Here is a 25,719-nt window from a genome sequence, read left to right on the forward strand (position 1 = left end):
TATCTTTAACTGATACACTCTCCATGGCAATGTTTCAGCAATCATATAGAATAGTATTTATACAGGTAAAGATAAATTAACCAGTTTGTATGGTTTTTGTATTTATATACTAATGCCAAGGTTCTACCACTGTTTAGAACATTTGGCCTGTCTCCTGTCAAGGTTATGACATGAGACCAGGAAGTCTATCTGTCTTTTTTAAAATAGTCTATGTTTACATCTGTTCCCATTTAGCCAATAGAATGTGTATCCAAACACTATTAAGTGATACTTGTTAATCTGAGTAGGTATTTCTAATCAACCTGTTCAGAGGTATTATAATATACCTCTGGAGCAGATGGGACATGAGTCCAGATGTCCTGTCTTGGAAGTAGGAACACTACCATTGTTCCATAAGACGCTGCTAATCAGGGTAGTGTCCTAAGCCCAGCCGCTTCATCAAATACCTTCTCTCCATCATCATGTCATCATGGGGGATGTTTGCTGGTGCTTGCACAAGTTTGACAACTCCACAGATCTGGCCAAATGCAGCAAGACTTGTAAATGTTCAGATTTGGCAAGTGGCAAATAACATTCATTGTAAACAAGTGCCAAACAATAACAAACCCAAACAAGACAGAATCTAATCATTGCCCCTTGATATTCAATGGCATTACCATCACCGAGTATGCACTATCAGTATCCTAGGTGTTAGCAATGACCAAAAACTGAACTGGACTAGCCACATAAATACTACATCACAAGAACAGGTCAGAAGTTAGGAATCCTGCAGTGAATGACTTACCTCTGTCTACAAGACATAAGTCAGCAGTGCAGTGATATATTCCACACTTGGCTGGAGACATGCAACTCCAACAAGGCTTAAGAAAAAAGTAGCTGGCTTGATTGACACTATATCCACAAACATTCAGTACCTTCACCACAAGCACACAGTAGCAGTAGTGAATACAAGATGCATCGCAGGTGCAAGGCTCCTTAGACAGCATTGTCCAAACTTACAACTGCTATCATCCAGAAGGACAAGGCTAGTAGATGTATGAGAACATGAGCACCTGCAAACTTCTTCCTAGGGCATTCGCCATCCTGTTTTGGAAATATGTCACCAACCCTTCACTGTTGCAGGGATCAAAATCCAGGAACTTCCTCTCTAAGATTATTGTATGTGTTTCTACACCAAATGCATTGCAATGCCTCAAGAAGGCAGCTGAGCACCATCTTCTCAAGGGCACTTAGGGATGGGTAATAAATGTGGGCCAGCCAGAGAAATGCACTTCCCTTGAATTAATAAAAGCCATTTTTACCTGTTAAAAATGTATACCAGTTTAGTGCATGGTTGCTAACAATATTTGTTGGGGTTATGTTTGTGAAATATATTGTTACTTAGTTTATATGCTTGAAGCATATATTAGTTCAGAATATACCTATAAAGCATACAGCTGGTATGTTAATTATTACATACATATACCTATATATATATCAGTTTATTATAGAGCTCTGTTTATACCATGTATCTGCCTTCACTGATTTTCATCAATAAATAGCTAACGTTTCTGCAGACCAGAGCTAATGAGCACAGCGACAGGAGGCCACCTGCTGTTTTGTCCTTCTTTTGATGTCAGGATGAGATTATTTAACTAAAAGACATTGCCTGTGCCTTAGTGACTCAACAGAGATATACACCCTAATGAGGTGACAGACTGGTGCCTTATTTTTCTTAACGGAGCTATCCAAGTCTGAAATGGGCTACAGAAGTGTGATAACAGAATTCTGTTCATTCCTGTTCAGGGAATGGAGGGCTGTTTTGATGAAGGCAGACAATCATACAATTTTTGGCCATTTGATGGTGGGTTTTACTAGCTCTTCCCAGAGTTGCAATAAGAGATTAGGAGAACTTTTGCAAAATTTCAGGATTTTTGTTTTGTTTTTGATTTACACTTAATGTTTTCTTGTTCATGTTAACATAGAATGGAAAATTTAAGACTGAGTGTGACTATTGATATTGTTGGTTAAGCAATTAACAGTGTAGGATTGATTTTAACTTCAGTCTAATTGATTAGACCTTTGCAGAGCGATTGATGGGCAAGTTCTCCATAACAGTACCAATTTTCGTTGCTCTTTCCTGCTTTGGGTCTATGAATGGAGGTGTCTTCGCTGTTGCCAGGTAAGACTACTGTCAACTTACAGTTTTTGATCATGTACCAGTGGAGCAGGAAGGAACCAAAGTAACATGACAAAATGGAAGTGAAGAAACCTTTTATCCTCACAGAAACAAATGCACTACTTCACAAAATGTCATAATATACATGCTTTAAGGCATTCAGAATTAATATACATTTTGCAAAATTATTCTTCGAATTTCAATTTATTTCAAATTATTAGGCTCTGCATTTTCATGGGGCTACCACTTCAATCATAAAACCAGAAGAAGTAAGAGTCGAATTTGGTCATTCGAGTCTTGCTCTGTCATTCAATGAGACCATGGCCTATCTGATGATCGTCCACTCCATTTTCCTGCCTTATCCTTTAACAACTAGTTCCCTGGCACATTACAAGTCTGTCTGTCTTAGCCTTGAATATACTCAATGAACCAGCCTTGACAGCTCTCTGTAGAGAAGAATTCCACAGATTCTCTAGCCTGTGATAAAAGAAATTCCTCCCCCTTCAATGGCTGAACCCTTACTCTGTGGTTATACCCCCTACTCCTAGACTCTCCCACAAGCATAAATCTCAAAAAAAGCCTATTGATGAGAACCTGCTGGTTGATCCAGTAGTATCCGGACTTACATATTTAAACAGCAGTTGTAAAAAATAAATAACTTTGCGCTAACGTTTCATATTGCTCCTCGTGACACTATTCTCTGCTTGAAACTTGTCTTTCCAATCATTCTACCCCCTCCCTCAGTCACTTGTGGCAGACAAGGCCCCAAGGGATCCTTCCATATCCACCACAAATTCACCTGCACCTCCACACACAATTTTTACTGCATCCGCTGCACCCAATGTGGCCTCCTCTATATTGGGGAGACAGGCCACCTACTTGCGGAACGTTTCAGAGAACAGCTCTGGGACACCCGGACCAACCAACCCAACCACCCCGTGGCTCAACACTTCAACTCCCCCTCCCACTCCACCAAGGACATGCAGGTCCTTGGACTCCTCCATCGCCAGACCATAGCAACATGATGGCTGGAGGAAGAGCGCCTCATCTTCTGCCTAGGAACCCTCCAACCACAAAGGATGAACTCAGATTTCTCCAGTTTCCTCATTTCCCCTCCCCCCACTTTGTCTCAGTCCCAACCCTCGAACTCAGCACCGCCTTCCTAACCTGAAATCTTCTTCCTGACCTCTCCGCCCCCACCTCCACTCCGGCCTATCACCCTCACCTTAACCTCCTTCCACCTATCGCATTTCCAATGCCCCTCCCCCAAGTCCCTCCTCCCTACATTTTATCTTAGCCTGCTTGGCACACTTTCCTCATTCCTGAAGAAGGGCTCATGCTTGAAACGTCGATTCTCCTGCTCCTTGGATGCTGCCTGACCTGCTGCGCTTTTCCAGCAACACATTTTCAGACACCATTCTGAGGCAAGAAATTGGGAAATACCTTGCTCCCATCCGATGATTCTGTCGCTCTTTGATTGTCAATTTGGAAATTCCATAACCAGAGTCCATGTGTGCCATGTTTCAATCTAATGTGTACCTAGGTACAGAAGTTGCTCTCCAACATGGCATCTTCCAATGACAACAATTGTCACATTCAGGGACAGAAAGAAACAAAAAACACAGACTCAAGCCCTTTTATTCTCGATCGTTGCTCAATCTACTAGAAATTCCAATGTTTTCAAACCAGGTTCACAGCAGCAATGCGATGGTGTATCCCACCCCAGGTAGCTGATTTTCTATTAAACACCTCAAATTAATATGACAATAAAACCATGAAAACCTGGTTTCCCAAGTTTTTGCACTTAAAATTGCCCTCAGTATGTCTGAGCTAGGGAGATAGGGAAAATAGGAAATAGATTTCTGCTCTTAAAACTGGTCAGTAAACACTTGCTGGCAGATTAATCTGAAGAACCTTTTGTCATCATTTCATCCTCTGAGAAATTCTTATTTTGTTTACTTCTTAAATTAATCTAATTTACATTGTGAAACAAACATAAATCTGATTATTTTTAACTGAATACTAATTATTATCATGTTTAAAAACAAGCAGATATGTGGCAAAATACATACGTCTCAACTTATTATTGCTAATTTACTTTATAATTTACTTGTTGCTGTGCAAGAAATATCAACCATTGTTTTAAAATACAAATGTGGTAAGGCCCAAATAATAATTCTAGTTGTACAGCTGAAAGAGTTCAAGTACAGTTTAAGTTTCTAAAGCTTCTGAATTGTGTGAGCAGTGGGCCAAACTATCATGCAAAAGTATGCAAATGTGTGTTAACAATTGTAAAATCAAGATTCAGTGCGTGTATTCAAGCAGTGTTACAAAGTGGCATTTCTGTTGATTCTGCAATAATCTGATGAATAATAGACAGTCAAATATTTAAATTAGATATGTGCCCGAGTAAGGGTGTTGTACTAATACATCCGATATTCTAGAGGGAAACAATTTGAAATCTTAATGACAAGTAGTCCATTGTCATTCCATTTTCATTGACTTTACGTTTGGTAAACATTAATTTCTTTTCAGATGAAATTAAAATACTATTTATTAGCATTTAATACTTTTGCACAGGGTGATTTTCCATCTATAAATTTTTTTCAATTACATAAATTACTGATCAAATTATACAAATAATGTATAATATTTTATTGTTGGACATTCAAATCTACATCAATCCAATACTATAATGCATACACATGCAAGCATAATTTTTTGCAAAGAATTTAGTTGCTTGTAATATTCCATTTAAGTTTTGAATGTGTGTCCGCACACCAATCTAGAACACAGCACATAGTGCAAGAAGTAGGTTCCCTTCCTGATGTGCAGGAGCAGACTACAAGCATAGTGCATTTTGTGAGGATAAAGAAGCATTGCTTCCCAAAAAATATGAGTTCAGTTAAAGGAATCGGTCTTTATGTGGACATAATAATAAATGGGATCAGAATTAGGTCATGCAGCCCTTGGAGCCCACTCTGCCATTCAATGAGGTCATGGCTGATTTTCAACTTCAACACCATTTTAAGCAAGGTCCCCATATCCCAAGGACTTTTTTTTAATCATCTCCAGGACAGGGAATTTCAAAGACTCCCCATCCTTTGTGTAAAGAAATTCCTCCTCACCTCAGTCCTAAACGGCCTGTGCCTTATTTTTAGTTCTAATCCTCAAAACCAGTGGAAGACATCTTTTCTGATTGTACCCTGTTGATCACTGTAAGAGTTTTATATGAATGAGACCACCTCTCATCCTTTCAGGCAATATAGGTCCAATATCTTTCATAATCTCCTTCATTCCAGGAATTAGTTTGATGAATATTCATTGCACTCCCTCAATGACTACTATATCTTTCCTTAAATAAGGAGATCATATCTGCACGCAGTGCTCCAAGTGTGGATTCACCACTGCTTGATATAATTACAGCAAGATGTTGTCACTCCTACACTGAGATCCCCTTCTGATAAACTCGGTAAAGACAATGACTGCAGATGCTGGAAACCAGATTCTGGATTCGTGGTGCTGGAAGTGCACAGCAGTTCAGGCAGCATCCAAGTAGCTTCGAAATCAACGTTTCGGCTTTTGCCCGAAACGTCGATCTTGAAGCTACTTGGATGCTGCCTGAACTGCTGTGCTCTTCCAGCACCACAAATCCAGAATCCCCTTCTAATAAAGGCCAGCATAAAATGTGCCTTGCTTGCTTGCTGTACCAGCATGTTAACTTTCAGTGACTCATGAACAGGGCAGCCAAGTTTGATGTTCAACACTTCCCAACCTCTCACTATTTGAGAATAAGTAACAATTGCACAATTTAAAAAGCCAATAAGATATTCTTTATGAAGTATTTGGTATTTTCCCAGTCGGTTAAGAATACATATTATGTTGCCCTGATTGATTGGTGCATTTGCATAGCAAGTGAACCTGCTAAAGGATAATTTCTCTTTTCAATTGCAACTTGAATTGATTTCTCCAATCATTGACAGGAAAGTGGTAAGGGCAAGTCAATTGACCTCAGTTCTCACTTTATAATCAGACTTTTAAAAAGGCAACTAAGTATTTTATGAAACTTCGAAAACAGATGCTGAAAAGTTTCACTGCCACTCTTCTCAGGCCCATTACATGTGACTTCCAACATAGGTACTCATATGTAAGAATCTGACTGAATAAGTTAACAATTACACCCTCTTTAATTATCTTATGTGGCTGCCATGTGAGAAAACCCCTCTTTCATCAATATCTTTTAATGATACTTGTACAGGGGCATCAAAAAGGGAAATCGGTCTCTTCTTCTAGTAAGCTCAATCAAATTCCATTAGAATTTCTCCTGAAATACAAAATAAAACTCCCCCTATGGTATGAGCAGCCGGAAGAAAAAGAGTAAATATGAATTTATTGCACTGAGTTATTTATTATGTATTGTTTAGGAATAAATGCGATTGCTGAATTTGAAGGAGATTACATTTGACATATTTAACTACACTTGTTAAAGTTTATTGGCAAACAGTTGCTTTAAAAAGAGAGCTTTGAAGTTATTATCAATTGACACAGGCTCATAGGTAGTGCACAATCAATACAGGAAATGCACTACAATGTTGGGACGTAATCTGTTGTATCTCTTTAATCGAATAGAATGTTTTATGTTGCTTCACGAGAGGGTCATCTGCCAGAAATACTGTCCATGATCCATGTTCGTAAACACACACCTCTTCCTGCTGTAATTGTGTTGGTAAGAAAACATCTCCAATCATTTAAGTCTATATTCATCTAACTTCCAGCATCTTGCTTGTCAATCTCATACCAGAATGAGCCTTCTCATGCAGACATGGTGGCCAGAATTTTCAGTTGCCAGAGAGGTCAGGAAAAGGCAAGGGAACAATTTAAAAACCATGATGCCAGAAGATGTCTCTGAATCCCAATGCATCTGGACACAATCCAATTTTCAACTTGGCGCGGGAGGGTGTGGGAAATAAGCAAATATGTTCACCACAATTAATAACTCATTAATATTGTTAATGAAATGGAAATAGAGTCATAGAAATGTACAGCATGGAAACAGACCCGTCGATCCAACCTGTCCATGCCGACCAGATATCCCAACCCAGTCAAGTCCCACCTGCCAGCACCCAGCCCACATCCCTCCAAATCCTTCCTATTCATATACCCATCCAGATGTCTTTTAAATGTTGCAATTGTACGAGCTTCCACAACTTCCTCTAGCAGCTCATTCCATATACGTACCACCCTCTGCATGAAAAAGTTGCCCCTTAGGTCTCTTTTATATCTTTCCCCTCTCACCCTAAACCTATACCCTCTAGTTCTGGACTCCCTTACCCGAAGGCAAATACTTTGTCTATTTATCCTATCCATGCCCCTTATAATTTTGTAAACCTCTATAAGGTCACACCTCAGCCTCCGACGCTCCAGCGAAAACAGCCCCAGCCTGTTCAGCCTCTCCCTGTAGCTCAGATCCTCCAACACTGGCAACATTCTTGTAAATCTTTTCTGAACCCTTTCAAGTTTCACAACATCTTTCCGATAGGAAGGACACCAGAATTGCATGCAATATTCCAACAGTGGCCTAACCAATGTCCTGTACAGCCGCAACATGACCTTCCAACTCCTGTACTCAATACTCTGACCAATAAAGGAAAGCATAATAAGAGTTAGATATTGCAATTTCAAGGCTCCTCTTGCAATTTTCTCAAGGACTACTTTTTTTGATTTTCAGGAGCTGTTTTCATGGGCTATGTTTTATTTTATTTTCGTCAACTCAATTATTATTTGATACATTTGTATAAATACAATGCCTTCTGTATTGGAATAGTCTGGAGGGTGATCTGGGCTGGCGGATGTTGGATGTTGTGGACATCGTGTGAGGGGAACGGCTGGTGCAGGGGGTGTCTGTTGGTAGGAGTAATATTCAAGAGTCCTTGGAAGTGTACGGTGTAATTTGGTGGAGTATGATAAGTTCTTAGGATGAAAGGGATTAAAAGATGTGGGTTTATTTGAATGGTCATCTATGAATGAAATTTAATTTCAGATCTTAGTACACATGTTACAGTAGAAACTAAATCAAGTGTTTGCAGTATACAGAGTCCTTCTTATGTTTGTGGGGAATTGTCCTGAGAGAATGGATAGGCAGTGCAGAGTGCATGTAGGGTTAATAGTGTCACGGATTAGAATGGGTGGCAACAACAACAATTGATATGAATTTCAGTAAGGCCTTTGACAAAGCCCCACACAGGAAACTGTTAAAGAAGCTGATGGGAATCCAGGCTAACGTGGCAATCCAAATTAGTTTAGCAGGAGCCAGAGGTTATGGTAGAAGGCTTTTTATGTGACTGGATGCTGGTGTCCAGTGGCATTACATAGAGATCAGTGCTTGATTCTTTATTGTTTGTGATACTCATAAACGATATAGATGAGAATATGGGGTAAATGAAAAGAAAGTGTGCAGATGATACAAAGATTGGCCAGGTGATTGACAGTGAGGAGAAAGGTCTTAGGTAACAAAAGGATATAAACAGATTGGTCAGATCAGTGATGGATGGAATTTAATCCTGGTAAATGTGAGGTGGTGCACTTTGACAGAAAGAATAAGGCAAGGAGTACCCAATGAATGGCAGGATGCTAGGAAGCTCAGAGGAACAGAGGGATCTTGGGATGCTTGTCCACAGATTCTTTAAAGTTCCTGATGAAGAGCTCATGCTTGATCCTCCTGCTCCTCAGATGCTGCCTGACCAGCTGGGCTTTTCCAGCACCACACTTTTAGACTCGAGTCTCCAGCATCCGCAGTCCTCAATTTCTCCCAGATTCCTGAAGGTGACAGGACAGGTTAATAGAGCAGTTCAGAGGGCATATAGGACACTTGCCTTTATCAGTTGATGCATTGATTATAAGAGCAGGGAGGTCGTGTTAGAGTTGTACAGAGTGTTGGTTAGGCCACAGCTGGAGTACTGTGTGCAGTTCTGGTCACCACACTGTAAGAAGGATGTGATTGCACTGCAGGGGATGCAGAGAAGATTCTGCAGAATGTTGCCTGGGATGGAGCATTCCAGCTGGATAATCGGAGGTTGTTTTCTTTGGAGCAGAGAAGGTTGAGGTGGGCCTGAAGGAGGTGCAAATGAGTATGAGGGGCATGGACACAGTGGATAAAAAGGTCAAGAACAAGGGGGCAGACTTTAAAGTGAAAGACAGGAGGTTCAGAAGCAGTTTGAGGAAAAAGGTTTTCACCCAAAAAGTGATGGAATCTGGAATGCACTGCCTGGGAGGGGAGTTGAGGTGAATTTACTCACAAACTTTAGAAAGTACTTGGATGAACACTTGGAATGTTATACGGCTATGGGCCTAGTCCAGGAAAATGGGACTAGTGAGGGTAGTCGTGTGCATTGTTAGTGATACAGACTCAGTGGGTTGAAAGGCATCTTCTGAACTGTATGATTCAATTATCGCCTTTTTCATAACAGGCATGTCATAGTGTGAATGTTTAGTTCGCAGTTTTAAAAATTGGACACATGGAAGTTGTTAAGGTGACTCCCAGATCTCTTGTATCTTTTGCCATTTGGACTAGAGCAGCTTCAAGTCTTATTAGATTAGATTAGATTCTCTACAGTGTGGAAACAGGCCCTTTGGCCCAACAAGTCCACCCCAAACCTCTGAAGAGTGACCCACCCATCTGGCAAGTACCAGTATAAAAACTGGGTATAGGTGAGTGTACTTCAAAGCCACCTGTGAAATTCACACATCTTCAAAGTTCTTTGGGTTTTTTTTTCCCCATCTTTGTTTAAGACCTGGCCAATGCCTTTACCGGTCTCCAAATTTCAATCAGGACAAAAACCAAGATCAAAATTCAACAGCCACCACCAAATTCCAATTGTGTCACGATAGCTCCATCCTCCATCACAACTTAACTTGTTGGGCCAGGCAGAGGGGGTGGGTGGGGGTGGTGTGATGTTGGGGGTTAGTGAGAGCGTGGTGAAAGAGATGTCAAGTCAGATGATCAGTGGTAAGTTCAGTATAAGTGTTACCTAGGAGTTGGAGTAGTTACTCCTCTAACATTTCCTGGTCAGCTAATATGCTCAAGTCAGTCAGATCCCTCTGAATTCTTTGACTTTGGGGACTTTAACAAAAAGTTCTAGATGCAGGAAAATTGCACACTGGACTTTTTAATTTTCTAGGCAAATCTCTTGATCTATGCGAATGTACTGATTATCTGACCCTTAGAATATGTGGTCCAAAACAAATCACATGACAAAGCTAAGATATAAAATATATGGAAAGATATAAGTAGCAAGGATATATTAGAAAGAAAATAAACCAGTGTACCTTAGAATCTCTACAGTGTGGAAACAGGCCCTTCAGCCCAACAAATCCACACCAACCCTTTGAAGAGCATCCCACCCAAACCCACTCCCCATTATTCTGCATTTATCCCTGACTAATACACCTGGCCTGCACATCCCGAACACTATGGGCAATTTAGCATAGCCAATTCACCTGACCTGCACATCTTTGGATTATGGGACGACACTGGAGACAACCCACGCAGACACAGGGAGAATGCGCAACTCCACACAGACAGTCACCCGAGGCTGGAATCAAGCCCAGGTCCCTGGCGTTGTGACGCAGCAATGCTAACCACTGAGCCACCATGCCACCTTCAATATGTACTCAGTTTGTATAAGACTTCAACATTAAATTATCTAATTGAAACAGTGTTTATTGCAATAGCAGCAAAGTAATGCAGATGCTGGAAACCTGAAAAAAAAACAGAAAATGCCTGCAAAAACTCAGCAGATCTGGCAGCATCTGTGGAGAAACAGAGGACTTGAAACATTAACTTTGTTGCTCTCTCCACACACAATGCCAGACGTTCTGAGTTCCTCCAACATTTTCTGTTTTTAGTTCTTTAAAATTACATCCATTACATTTCTCCCCCATTTACTAACTGCTGAATCCCTGCGACTTTAACCTAGAGACTCTTCATTTATTTACCTCTGTTTTCCTGCTCCCAGTGTTTATTTATTGAAGTGTTTAAAATTGTTTTCTCCCCTTTGCAGCCCCTCTGTCTTCTAGAGCCAACACTCAATCCTCTTTGGAACTCTTTTTATTCCAGCCTCTCTGTCCACTTCACAGCCTCACAACCCAGCTGCCAGTCTCACTCACCAGACCCCAGCTTCCCAGTCCCTCAGCCCAGCTCAGAAGTGGCAAAAGTCACCGCGTAACACCAAACACTACCATTCACTCATGTGGACTTGATAGTAGCAACCTTCAAAATGCAATAATAAGCACATGATTTAGTTATGTAAGTAATCTAATCTACTTTGAACCCCTGCATCATGTCAGCGTTAAGTTTGGCTTTTATCTCCTCCATGTGTCAGTCTGTAGACTGCTGTGGAGGGTGAGAAAGGCTTCACAGAACAAGTTGCTTGCTCTGAGAAAGCACTGTCGTAAGACTCATGCACACCTTCTACCAGCTCAGAAACACACACCTTAGTGGGGAGCTCCATGGCAGGCAGTTGAGATAGCACATGATGAGCTGCCCATCACAAGTGAGCAGGAACTGATGTTGGAAACAGGGGTGTGATGTTCACCTTTCTGCTCCCGAAGCTCCAGTTCTTTCTGCAAAGCTGCATTGTGCAAGGTACAGCCGACCACTGTGACTCTGGATGCCCTTCCTGGCGCATGCTGAAGAGATCCCTGACAATGTCTGGATATCTAAACTGTTTCTTCAGCATCCCTGTGCTTTGTTCATTGATCAGATTTTTTCCTCCGTTATTACTTTCCTGTGTATCAGTGGTAATGCTCCTCCTAGGCGTCCTAAGCCACATCCTTAGAGAGTAGCCCTTCTCTCAAAGACTCTGTCTACTAAATCCTCTTGGAGGTGAGCATATCTGTAGTGTATTTGACAGGACTGGAATGAAGGCGTTGTGGTAGCTTCCAGGCTAACTTGCAGAGACAGAACTAATGATCTTTTGGTACACACCACTGAACATTGCTGGTTGATCCAAGTGTGCGTAGATTGTCACATGTGAGTGTAGTCTCAGACTCTCCATACCCTTAGAATCTAGTGAGAACAGCAAATAAGAGTGGTATCATCAGTAGTGAAAGGGATATTAATGGCAGCCCTGACAAACGTGATATCAGTCACCTCAGAGGGGCCCTTGTGAGATTCTGTAACCAGTACCTCCAGTCACAGACAAAGAATTTCAGGCTGCAGTGACCTTGACTGCCACTTGCAATGCATGTCCATGTGGTCCATTTGGCAGAAGGTCTTCCAGCAGGCTTCAAATGTTAGCAGTGGCTTGCTGTAAAAGCCTGAGCTTCCTGAGACACTGGAAACCAATCAGAAACCACTGTGTTGAAAGTATCACTTCCTGTCAGCTCAGGCTCACTGTCCATCTCCTTGGCAAGCGGCGATGGAGAAAGATGCTGCTGTTGCTCCCCTTTTTTCCCCGATCAGAGGTCCATGTTGCAGGCGCGTGAGCAGGCCCCCATGCAGTTCAGAGACTTGGCAACAATGAAATGCTATTGAAAAGCAATAAAGTCCAAAGTTACAGAAATGGCCCTAAAACTATTGGAGAGCAAGCCCTTTTACCAAAAGCCTTTCATAGAGGCAAAAGAAAAAAAACATCAATATTTAAAAACTCTACAGACTGTCAATCGCATCCACCATCAATCCCAAAAGTTGTTCAGTCTGATGAGTTTCAGATGGCCCAGGGAGAATATGTACTGGCAGTCACAGTCAAGATTGAATGGGGAGCAATTGCCTTTTAGCACATGTTATTCACAGACTCAGCTATCCTAAGGTTTTCCATGCAAACATAGAATGCATGAGATAAATGCTGAATGTGATTCCAGAATTTTGTTCCTGTAACCTCCCTCACACATCAACACTCACCCAACCCTGGCAGGCTCCAATTCAGCTCATAGATTTTTGTTATGTAAGGGTATCATGGAAAATGGAGTTAAGTTGGAATCTTATTGAATGGCAGAGACAGCTCAAAGTGGCTGAATAGCCCATATCTCGTCCAAATGTTCTTTTTCCTAAAGACCATTGGTTGATTAATATGAATACAATTCACAGTGATCTCACCTTACTAACCAGTCCACCATCTGAGACCTTGTCAAAGGCCTGGCTCAAACCCATGTAGACAATGTCTACTGCTTTGCCTTCATCTATCTTCATGGTAATCTCTTAAAAAAAACTGAATCAAATTTGTAAGACATGATCTCCTATGCAGAAAGCCATGCTGACTATCCCTAATCAGTCCTTTCCTTTCCACATGCATGTAGACCCTATCTTTCCGAATCCCTTCCAACAATTAACCAATCACTGATGTCAGGCTTGATGGTCTATAGTTCCCTGGATTTTCCTTGCAGCTTTTCTTAAATAATGACACAAGGTTAGGCATCCTCCAGTCTTCTGGCACTTCATTGTGACTTTCCAAAACACATCACTACACAAGTTCAGTATTAAACCCCACCTGCATTGTTCTGCCATCTGAAAATCCTCTCTAGATCTTCCTTTAGTCTAAAGCTTCCATCTCTCTATTCACTTTATCACTAATTTTCATGTCATGTACAGAGCAACCTCGATAATCTGAAGGACATGGGCGGAGAGCATTTCATTCAGTTAATTGAATGTCAGATAATCAAATGTCGGATAACATAGTTTAGCCAAGCATCGGGATCTTGTGATCTTGCATGATAATCTCATATTCGGATAATCGAATGCTGGATAATTGAGGTTCCTCTGTATTCATAATAGCCAGAGGATTCAACAATTCTAGCTGTAATAAAAATGCGATTCAACACCAATAACATTAATAAAAATAATAATTTATAATTATATCAAATGTTGATATAAAGGTTCAACACAAAATAGAAAGGCTTGTTCTCCCCTCAGAAGTATGTGGCTACAAAGGTTTTGCAAATGTCTCGCTTTAAAGTTTCAGCCTCACTGGAGTCATTGCTTCTCAACTCTAAGGTCAATGTTCCTCCTCAAATTACTCCTGTCTGGTTTGTGTCCAGCTCATAGCACAAAGACAACCTTAGTTTACAGTACCAATGCTACCTTGTTAGACTGCGATAAGTTGTCAAACTTAACCCTGCACCTTCATTGTATCCATATACAATGAACGATTCCATCCCTGAATGCTTCACTCTCTGGTCCACATCCAAGACAGCAAATGGAGTGATGAGATATGGAAAATAAGAAGCTCACAACACAAGTAACGATTCATTCTACCCTACGGTGACTTCTCCTATTCAATAAACCTTGACACTTGAAGTTGTCCAAGCTGAAAACGTGCTTCAGGTATCTTATGTTGTAAAGTGGCTTATATTACCTGTATCTGTTTTGGGTCTTTAATGTGTGAAAGGTCAATGAGAATATATTAAGACTAGAACAATAACTTATACTTAACATACTAATGTAATATTTTGTCTTATCCTGAATCTTGCTGAATATATTCCAACCTTTAACTTGTTTAAACTTACATCTTTTGCAGTACCCTTTAACTATCTTCATGCTGTTTGTGGGTGATATTTATAGTCTGTTAAATTTCCTGAGCTTCGTCCGATGGCTCTTCATTGGTCTGGCAGTAACTGGTCTGATATACTTGCGGTACAAGCGTCCAGACATGCCACGGCCATTTAAGGTAAGATTCACTATAAATCAGTACTGAAGACTGGCATTGGCCAATTGACTTTGGACAGATGTCTGCTGGAATGTTGTGTCTTTCTGGTCCTTTATATATAACATTTCTATTTAATTCCTGTAAAATCAAAATAGAATTTGGGCGGCACGGTGGCACAGTGGTTAGCACTGCTGCCTCACAGCGCCTGAGACCTGGGTTCAATTCCCGCCTCAGGCGACTGACTGTGTGGAGTTTGCACCTTTTACTCCTTCTTTCTTCCTCTAAGGTGTTTTCTTATGTTGACTTTGGTTTGACTGGATCATACTACCTTCCAGTGTCTTGTCTAACTGGTCATCTTTCTGTCTGAGCACAACAATATTCAGTTGTTTGGACCTAATGGGTGACCCCCATTTCCCACATGCAATTAACAGCTCATGCCAGTGAATAATGGTGACCATGAGTTCTTTCTTCTGCTCTGTAAATAGATACATCCATTTGACACATTGTACTTCAATTCCTGCCTCAGTTAATATTATTTAGCTCATGACACACCAGGATCTCAATGCGTTCAGTAATTTTTTGCACTTCAGAGCAGTGGCCTGATTTTTTTCATCCCTTTTTACAGGCTGATTGTGTTTCATATTGTCCATAAGTGAGATGGCCTTGTTCAGCAGAGCTAGATAACTATCATTTATAAACTTAGCAACCTGTGTTTGATTTTAAAAAAAACTCATTTGAGATGTTCAAAGTGACAAATCCCATTTATGATTAAGCCCTTTTCTATCTGTAACAAAATACAGTGGCCAATTAAGACTGCAGCTAAGGTAACAAATCATATTGCTTAATTCTAGACCAGAAATATTCTTGCCACACTAGATCAAACCATTGTGTCCAATTTAACCTCATGCATTATGTTCCTGTAAAAGAAGCTAATATCATAACTAAGTCAATCAATAGTCAGAAGTAACTTAATTATTCTTGCATTACTCCATAACAAATAGAATAACACTTTAATGATCATGATTCTTCATATTCTTTTTCCTCATTCTCTCCTATCCGTATGCATATTATTTGAATTTTGTCATAATAAACCAAATCTAACTTCTTTTTCCATCCTGTTTCTAACGGTAAAATAAATTTGAACCTTTATCTTCTCTTCTTCCTTTTGGCTCTGGTGTGTCATTGATGGCCTTTTTTTATCTTTCACTAAGCAATAGCCAAGAATGGAAAAATTGAGCAGTTTGTACCGTAGATCCAATCTGATTTGCTTTTTTTGTGTGCCAAATGAGAGCACAAGTAAGTTTAGTGAGGCACTGCAAAGGTTAACAGAAACAAGAGTTAAAAATGCAGGCAACAGCACATTTTAAATTTAACATATAGCAATGGCTTAAGGAGTAACAATCACCATCATTGTCATGTTTTAACCTCTGCAAGAAAACCAGAATCTTAAAAATCATATTCAACTCCAGGGCATTAAAAATAATAACACCCCATATTGCATTGCATTACATATTTATGTTTATTGACTTATTTTGTATGCAAGCTAACATGTTGCTCACAGTCCAATAAATTACCTGGTCTGCTTTCCCTCCCGCAATTTAGTAACTTAGTGCAATTTTTCAGAAGTGAGAATGCCAGCAGCGAATAGTTGATTCAATTAATTAATTATTATTTATTGCATCTATCTAAGCTGATGAAAGAGACAGATTTTGTTCTTTTCAGAAAAAATAAACATGTATTATTTCTTATTGTATATTTCCCTTTTTTTGGAAAACAAGGTCAAGTGGTAAAAATGGTCAACCAACTGCTATAAAATGAGTGAAGAACAGCTACATTCAGAATATGCTTTTAAAAGACACAAATGCTGATTACTGATGGCAGTTGACCTGGGACCCATGATCCATGTCAGCCCCATTGCTACCAGACCCCTAAGTAAAATTCTTTGGAACTATTTCTGGACTAATTAGTCATCCTTAGAACAAAAGCTGCATTCACTTTGGGCTACACATTTTGCACATGTCCAAGTCTGGCAGTGTTCCTAGGAAAACACATTTTCTCTCCCCCACTGCCGCTCCAGATGATCTTATAAAATACCAGAGGACCAATTTGCCTGATTGCAATTACGACCTATGTTTTTCTTTAAATTCAAGTGTCACTCACTTTACATATTTCATTCCTGAACTTTGCCTCATGATTGTGAGCACTGCAACAATCTAACAAAGCCTTCATTCAGATTACATTGAAATGATCTATGCCTGAGCTGATTTACTGGTGTTTTAACAGACTGTTTATGGATCTCGGCGATAAGGTTGTTATGAGTCTATTGAAAGGCAAGAACATGGCAAGTGGTTCAAATGACATCATAAGCCATAAGGGCAGAATTTAAGTAGTTTATTGCTTGCGTCAAACCATACTGTCTTCATTGAAAATATATTTTTTAATATACTGCGCACTATGTTCCATTGTATCTCCACTATGTAGGGGGCACTATTACAATGCAAATCTTATCAGTCAGTACAGTCTCAGTTCCAATTGTATGCTTAATTGCGGGGAATTGGATCTACCATGAACATTTGAACAAAAGGAAATGGTTAACACAATCTATAAGTTTTTCACAGTCATTCCATTGCGATATAAATATGTATACATCTTAGATTCAAAGTTGCAGTGTAGAAGGGGACTGCTGGTGGGAATTGGCCAAAATTTGTAAAGAACTCCAAAATCTAAGGGTTCGATGCCTTCACACCCCCAATATCATTGTACAATTGAGAAACATTTGAAACTATTGCTGGATGTTCATTATTTTATGGAAATGGAACGATGGCAATGAGCTGGAAGCTATGATTCTCTAGCTCCCAGTGTTGGTATGGCTATAAGAAGTTGAATTGAATAATTTGCCACATCAGATGTGGTGAAGCAATGGAGTGCAGAGCAATAATTTCAGATGCGAAACATCAGATACACTAATCATGGAGTTGATCTCCTTCCAGGTTAAAGCTTTTGCCTACCCTTGTGACTGGCTTTTGCATTTAGCAGTCTTATTCTTACTTACACAGCTTTAACATACCGGAGAACATTGGTGGCTATGTCACAAAATGTGAAAGACAATAGTTCAAACTTCACCATTTTTCTTTCCATTGAAACCTGAACTAAATCTCAGGTGCTGTAAAATAGGCTGTCAACTCGCAATAATCCACATTACGTAAGGTTAAAATCTTGTGAAACACCTTTTCTGTCTTAGCCTTTTTCTCTCCCTCACTTACCGTTTTAATGATGCTGTCTGTTTCTGTTTCTCAAATTTCAATGTTTGGTGACATTAGAGTTGGAGTCGGTGTGCAAGTGCATTGGCCTCTTCCTGGGCTGGGAATTTAATTGTGCTGCAATTATTAATTCACTGTTTCTCTCAACTAGTTCCACACTCTCTTTATTCTAGTCACTCTTCTTATTTATTCTATTAACTCTTATATCACATACACTCCCTTTCACTCTCACACCCTTAACTTGTTTACTTGCTTACATTCTTCTTTGTTATGCATTTACTCCATATCTTTCTCTTTAAAATAATTGCAAAGCATTATTTAAATGTATTATTCAAATGACAAAGCATATCTTTCATTAAAATTGATTAACATTTCATTCCCAACATATTCTTCAATTGTGGATATTTATTGCCAGTAGCCTAAAGTCTGTGCCAGGTATATGAATTTTTAGTGACTCTATTAATGATAATAGAGAAATAAGTCTGTAAATACCAAGTCAGAGTTCACAATTAAATTTATATTTTCTGATGTTGTAGCATTCTATAATTGTATGAAGAAATTTACTCTTAATTGGCACTTAAATGTTAGTTGTTCAGCAGAATAACTCAAATAAAATTTACTGATTTTACCAAGCTGATTTTTGACTGTGCAATGGAATGAATTAAAAGTCAATTCACTTTCATCACCTGTGTGGCACTCTGACAGTGCAGACCTCCCTTTCTGACAACCCACCGGATTTTCATCCCATTGGAATTTAGAATGAGTGGAACATCTGCTCTCAGCTCATTGTCTAGACAGAGAAGGTGAAAATGTAGACATTTACATCTCGATCCTTTCTCTTTGTTGTTGCAGGTGCCTTTGTTCATCCCAGCTTTCTTTGCCTTCACCTGCCTCTTCATAGTGGCACTGTCACTGTATTCTGATCCCATCAACACTGGCATAGGATTTATCATCACTTTGACTGGCATTCCTGCCTATTATTTGTTTGTGGTCTGGGACAAAAAGCCAAAGTGCTTCAAGAAACTAATGTGTAAGTAATATTTCTTTCTGCTTCACTGTACAAGAAAAACTTTAGCATGAATTTTTCCCCCGTTATGTAGCATTGCCTAGATCAAAACTTGACCTTTGGAAACTGAGGCTTATTTGAATTCCAGGGTATTCAGTGGTGACTTTTCTTTGTTTGGATACAATTAAGAAAAGATGTAAATGACAGCTAGCCTGATGTCAAGATGCAAACTGTATGTGTTGAAGGGTGGCTCAGTGGTCAGCACCGCTGCCTCACTGTGCCAGGGACCCAAGTTCAATTCCCGCCTCAGGCGACTGTCTGTGTGGAGTTTGCACATTCTCCCCATGTCTATGTGGGTTTCCTCCCACAGTCCAAAAATGTGCAGGTGAGGTGAATTGGGTGTGCTAAATTGCCCATAGTGTTAGGTGCATCATTCAGAGGGAAATGGGTCTGGGTGGGTTACTCTTCAGAAGGCTGGTGTGGACTTGCAGGGCTGAAGGGTCTGTTTCCACACTGTAGGTAATCTAATCTAACAATAACTGATGGAAACCACAGTGGGACTATGAGCATTCAAAATGGCAGCTTATCATGTTGGACAAGGCCCTTTTCCAGAATTAGTTAATCTGATATTCTCTTTCAGTATTGACAGTTCTGTGCACTTCTAGTTATCAGGTATTTCCTGTTCAGCAAGACATTTTCAATCTGATCATGCAAACAATGATTGATAATCCATAAACTTAAAAGAAACACAATTCTCACATTCTGTGCAATTTTAAGCTGTCACTTTCTCCTCTGCCACCTACCTGATTTGAGCAACATGCTCAAGAATAAGTATTTTTTTCACATTCACAGAACCATTTTGTTTGCTTATTAAAGGAAACCAATTGTTCATCCAAAATGGAACAGTTGAAAAGAAGATAACACCAGCAGCTCTACCATGAGTAATCTTTCAATATATTGGTCCAGCATATTGTTGGGGAATTATTACTAAGGAGCACTGTCCATTGATTATTTTAATTATTGGTAGGTGAATGATTCCAGCCAATACTTCTCAATTGATTTGTGCCCAATTCCACAGCAAATGAGTTTTGGACAAATTGTTGTTTCCACACTCTCTGGATATTTTGGAATATGTTGGTATAGAAATGGCTTCTTGTGTGGCACAGTGGCACAGTGGTTAGCACTACTGGCTCACAGTGTTTGCCCGGGTTCAATCCCAGCCTCAGATGACTGTCCGTATAGAGTTTGCACGTTCTCCCCATGTCTGCGTGGGTTTCCTTTGGGTGCTCTAGTTTCCTCTCACAGTCCAAAGATGTGCAGGGTTAGGTGGATTGGCCATGCTAAATTGTGTATAGGCTCCAGACATATGATAAGCAGGCCAGGTGGGTTAGCCATGGGAAATATAGAAGTAGAGTAGGGCAGTGAGCCTGAGTGGGATGGCCTTCGAAGGGTCAATGTGAACTCGATGGGCTCAATGACCTGCTTCTACATTGTAGGGATTATTTCACTTAGAGACAGCATATCTTTAAGAAATATGCTCATAATATCAACACTTCATCAAAGTTTGGAGTCTGGGCAGGATGCCCTTCAGAGGGTCAATGTAGACTCGATGGATCAAATGGCATGCTACACACTGTCGGGATTCAATGAATGGCTCTGTTGGCTGTTGATAGAACATCCAAGCTACCAGAATTTTGAGTAAAAGATCAAAGATATCTTACTGCAAATGTATAGAATCTTGATGAGACTACATTTGGAGTACTGTATGCAGTTTGGTCTCTCCTTATCGAAGAAAAAATATACATGTGTTATGTCTAGATTAGAGTGGAGCACCACTCTAATCTAGACTCTGGTTTCCAGCATCTGCAGTCACTGTTTTTACATACATGTGTTATGTTCCTACTTAATGGCAACAGTAGATAAGTCAGACCACATAATGAAATCTGGCTTGAAAGACCATAGGTTTTATTTTTGCAATTTGTTTACCATAGAGATTAGCTATTGAATCTATTCACAAGAAGCTGGCAATTACATAAAATAACATAAAAGTTTATTGCACAGAGCAGAAACGTGAACTATGTTGCACAAGTCAAGAACCACTCAAACAATGCCACTACAAGCATCAGACAGAGTCCCTTTTATCCCAGCAATACCCTATGGACAATCATCTCTTCACTGAAGTGTTATTTAGACATTCAGCTATTGCCATTTGGTTGAAGTTTGTGCTGTGTGTGCGCCACATAAGCTGCTGACTCATGATGCAGCTGTAATTGTGATACAGCACACTGCCCTGGAGCAACATGTGCACCTGCTTCACTGACACTGCTGACAACCATGACAAGCTAGCTGGCTTTGTGTCAGTTCTTAAAGTAAAGACAGGACACATGTATTGTAAGTCTTTAAAGACTGGCTGCAAGGGCAAAGCGAGACAAGGCAGAGATGTTATAAACATCCATGTAGGCACAAAGTAAGTGAGTGCTAAGAGAGCAAGTGAGCAGCTCTGAGATGTCCTGATCAAATCTATGAGATGGTACCTGTCCCTGTGCACAATGTATCCTGGCACCACTGTTACAATGAAAGGTGCTGGTGTGCTTCAAAGTGTAGTATGTAATGTAACTGGATTAGAGATGTGCCATTGTGATGTGGTGAGGCTGCTCCATGCCCAATGCCTGCATTCATGGACTATGTCAGGCCAGTAACTGCCCATGGAATGTGCTGTAAGATGTTGGTGACTGCTGTCTGAGTTTGAGGAGCAGGAAAATTAGCAGCGAGCTGGATTCACTAGACACCTGCTCTGACTTTCATGTTGGGAATTATCAACATCCAGTTTCTCTCTGCCTCTTAGAAGAACAAGAAAATGCACATTAATGAGGTGAAATTAGGTATTACTAACATGTAAATACATGCAAATTAGCCGCTTGGCATTCACCATTTTGTCGCCTCATTTAAATCCTGGTTGCAGATTGGACTTTATTCCAGCATCAAGGATCTCATTACTGCTGAACTTTGTGTATTTTCCAAGTTGACTCTGCCCATACCATTCAGGGGCTGGGAAGATTCCATCTTTTTTATATATATACCAGATTAACCACTTGAAGGAATTTAAAATCTTTGAATGCATTTCATAAATAAGTGTTTCTTTCTTTATCAACTCTTGCTTTTCTCCTTCATCGTGAAAAATTGGCCAGTGATCTTGATTTAACATCTTATCCAAAAGATAACATTTCAGACAACAATGTACTGCTTCACTTCAGATACAGAGTGGGATTTCATTTTGTAATCTTTATGAGCTTTTACAGTGATTACCGCTGAGTCCACAAAGGGGTAATGGGGAGGGAGAAATGAAAAAAAAAGTCACCCACTCCACTTGTGCCTGGTATAGGTAGGTGATCTAGCTAAATTTCGTGACAGAGCCTTATTTGATAGTAACAGCGGGTAAGCAGGCAATGATAAACATACAACATAAAGACAGTCTATTCCTTGAAAGGGAGGCAGCAAATCTGTGCAGAGACAGATGCAGTACATTATTAAGGTTGATAAGTTCCTGAAATGATCAAGGGTGAATGGGGCTACAGACTGAGGGACTAGAGAAATGTAAATGGAACACCAAGCAGCAAGAAGTTATGTTGAAATGGGTCCTTGCAGGTTAACATTTCCCCAAACAATGAAGGAAATCTCATTAACCAACATGTTTACTTATATTGCAAACTGAAGTAAGGCACACTTCAAAGATGAGGTAGGCTGAACAGGCTAAAACGGGCTAAGCTATCAACAGGTAAACCTATATAAAAACACTGGAAGGTATTAAAAGAGGTATTTGAAGCCATGTGGATTCTTAAATATGCTGAAGGAACAAATGTTCCACGTGTACAGTGAAACAGCCAAGATCAATTTATGAGGTAAGTTAGGGTGTAAAACTAAATAATATAACTTAGATAAATGCCAAGACAAATGATTATACTAGGAAAATTATAAAGATCAGCAGAGAAACACCAAGAAAAAAATAATAGTCACGAAAGGGAATGCAAAAAAAATTGCAAGTAATATAAAGGCCAATAGTAAAAAAAAATTATAAACATATTAAGAGTAAGACATTGCTAATGAGAGATGTACAGCAGGTCAGGCAGCATCCAAGGAGCAGGAGAATCGACGTTTCGGGCATGAGCCCTTCTTCAGGAATGAGGAAAGTGTGTCAAGCAGGCTAAGAGAAAAGGTAGGGAGGAGGGACTTGGGGGAGGGGCGTTGGAAATGCGATAGGTAGAAGGAGGTTAAGGTGAGGGTGATAGGCATGTAAGGGGGGAGGTGTGGACGCAAGTTTTGCATTTCTTGCAAGAAATGCAAAACTTGCGCCCACACCTCCCCCCCCCCCTTAATTCCCTCCAAGGCCCCAAGGGATCCTTCCATATCCGCCACAAATTCACCTGCACCTCCACACACATCATTTACTGCATCCGCTGCACCCGATGTGGCCTCCTCTATATTGGGGAGACAGGCCGCCTACTTGCGGAACGTTTCAGAGAACACCTCTGGGACGCCCGCACCAACCAACCCAACCACCCCGTAGCTCAACACTTCAACTCCCCCTCCCACCCTACCAAGGACATGCAGGTCCTTGGACTCCTCCATCGCCAGACCATAGCAACATGACGGCTGGAGGAAGAGCGCCTCATCTTCCACCTAGGAACCCTCCAACCACAAGGGATGAACTCAGATTTCTCCAGTTTCCGCATTTCCCCTCCCCCCACCTTGTCTTAGTCCCAACCCTCAAACTCAGCACCACCTTCCTAACCTGCAATCTTCTTCCTGACCTCTCCACCCCCGCCCCCACCCCCACTCCGGCCTATCACCCTCACCTTAACCTCCTTCCACCCATCGCATTTCCAACGCCCCTCCCCCAAGTCCCTCCTCCCTACCTTTTATCTTAGCCTGCTTGGCACACTCTCCTCATTCCTGAAGAAGGGCTCATGCCCGAAACGTCGATTCTCCTGCTCCTTGGATGCTGTCTGACCTGCTGCACTTTTCCAGCAACACATTTTCAGCTCTGATCTCCAGCATCTGCAGTCCTCACTTTCTCCTAATGAGAGATGTAGGCTCATTATGGACAACTGATGTGAAACTGTGATCGCTAACGATAAAGTGGCAGATTTATTGAATACGTATTTTGTACCAAATTTCACAGTAGGGGATGAGAATAAAAAAAACAGTATTAGTAAGAATTTTTTTAAAAAATTAATGAAGTAACAAGCAGTAATGAGGGGGAAAAAAGTGCCTCGGGATAGATAAAACCCCAGACCTGATAGTTTTTACTCTAGGACGGTGAAAGGAATGAGTGACAAAATTGTCAAAATCTTCAGAGGTGGAAGATGAGGTGTTCATCCACCAATTTATGTGTGGCCTTATTTTGACAGTGGAGGAGGTCCAGGATAGACATGTCATTGGGGGAGTGGGAGGAGGAGTTGAAATGGCTGGCAACTGGGTGTTGGTGTTGACTGGAACATGCGGACCATAGACATTCCCTGAATCAGTCCCTGCATTTGCACTCAGTCGCTCCAATCAACCCCACCTCCTTGTTGCCAGCTATTTCAACTCACCCTCCTACTCCCCAGTGTCCATCCTGGGCCTCCACAGTCAAAATAATGCCACATGCAAACTGGAGGAAGAACACCTCATCTTCCACCTCGGGAGCTTACAACCTTATGGCCTCAACTTAGAATTCACCAGCTTCCAAACGTCCCCACCTCATCCCAGGCCAAGCCCTCCTTCCACCCTGCCCCTTTGACCTAACCTAACCTGTCCATCTTCCTTCCCATGTATCCATTCCACCCTTTCCACTGACCAATCCCATTCACCTCCAACCTGCACCCACCTAATGCTATCCCACCTACCTTCACCCCCAGCCTCACACCCCTCCCTCTGTTTATTCCTCAGCCCCCTTCCCACTCCCCAGTCCTGATGAAGAGTCCTGCCTGAAACGTTGACTCTCCTGCTCTCCTGATGCTGCCTGACCTGTGCTTTTTCCAGCTCCACATTTTATTGACTCTGATTTTCTAGCATCTGCAGTCCTCACTATCTCCTAATTGTAGAAATCTTAGCTATTATCAGTCAAAACTCTCGAGTGAGAAACCATTCTGTAATATAGACAAATTGCTAATGTCACTCCATTATCTTTAAAGCGTAGGAGAAAGAAATGAGGTAAATATAGGCCTGTTAGTTTATGATCAGTTGTGTGAAGCCACTAAGATTTGCTGTTTGGAAAGGAGTTGAAAAATGTGAACTGATGAGAGTGATTTGCTTGCATCTTTTCAGGATCAATCATGTGTAACTATTCTGATTTTGTTTTGAAAAGATCATGATTGGGGTGTTGGATAAAGTTTCAGACATTTTTAGCAAATGTGTGAGAATGCAGAACAGCCTTTTCACTTGACTTGGAAGATGGTTGGAGAGTAAGGACAGAGTGTGGGGATGACACAGTAACAAATGATGCTTCTCAGACGTCAGCTTGGGGACTCGATATTTTATTTTATTTATTAAAGATTGAAGGGAAGCAATGAAGAGATACATTTCAAAGTTTGCCAAATAGGTTGTGGCAAAGAAAAACATTAGGTGAATGGATAAAATTGGGGCAAACGAGTTCAATGTGATATCATCTACTTT

At 40.7% G+C, this 25,719-nt stretch overlaps 1 protein-coding gene across 2 annotated transcripts in view; it reads left to right on the forward strand.

Moving 5' to 3' along the window:
• Nucleotides 1-25,719, forward strand: part of slc7a11 (solute carrier family 7 member 11) — a 182,218-nt gene that overhangs the window by 129,382 nt on the left and 27,117 nt on the right. The window contains exons 8-11 of one of the 2 annotated variants that reach the window (XM_072584079.1): nt 2,058-2,161; nt 6,788-6,884; nt 14,671-14,820; nt 18,912-19,089. In XM_072584079.1, the coding sequence (XP_072440180.1) occupies nt 2,058-2,161; nt 6,788-6,884; nt 14,671-14,820; nt 18,912-19,089 (529 nt within the window). The remainder of the gene's footprint in view (nt 1-2,057; nt 2,162-6,787; nt 6,885-14,670; nt 14,821-18,911; nt 19,090-25,719) is intronic. The other variant, XM_072584080.1, reaches the window with a different exon arrangement.

Source organism: Chiloscyllium punctatum, chromosome 14 (genome assembly GCF_047496795.1).
Source record: "Chiloscyllium punctatum isolate Juve2018m chromosome 14, sChiPun1.3, whole genome shotgun sequence".
In the NCBI taxonomy this organism is placed as follows: domain Eukaryota; kingdom Metazoa; phylum Chordata; class Chondrichthyes; order Orectolobiformes; family Hemiscylliidae; genus Chiloscyllium; species Chiloscyllium punctatum.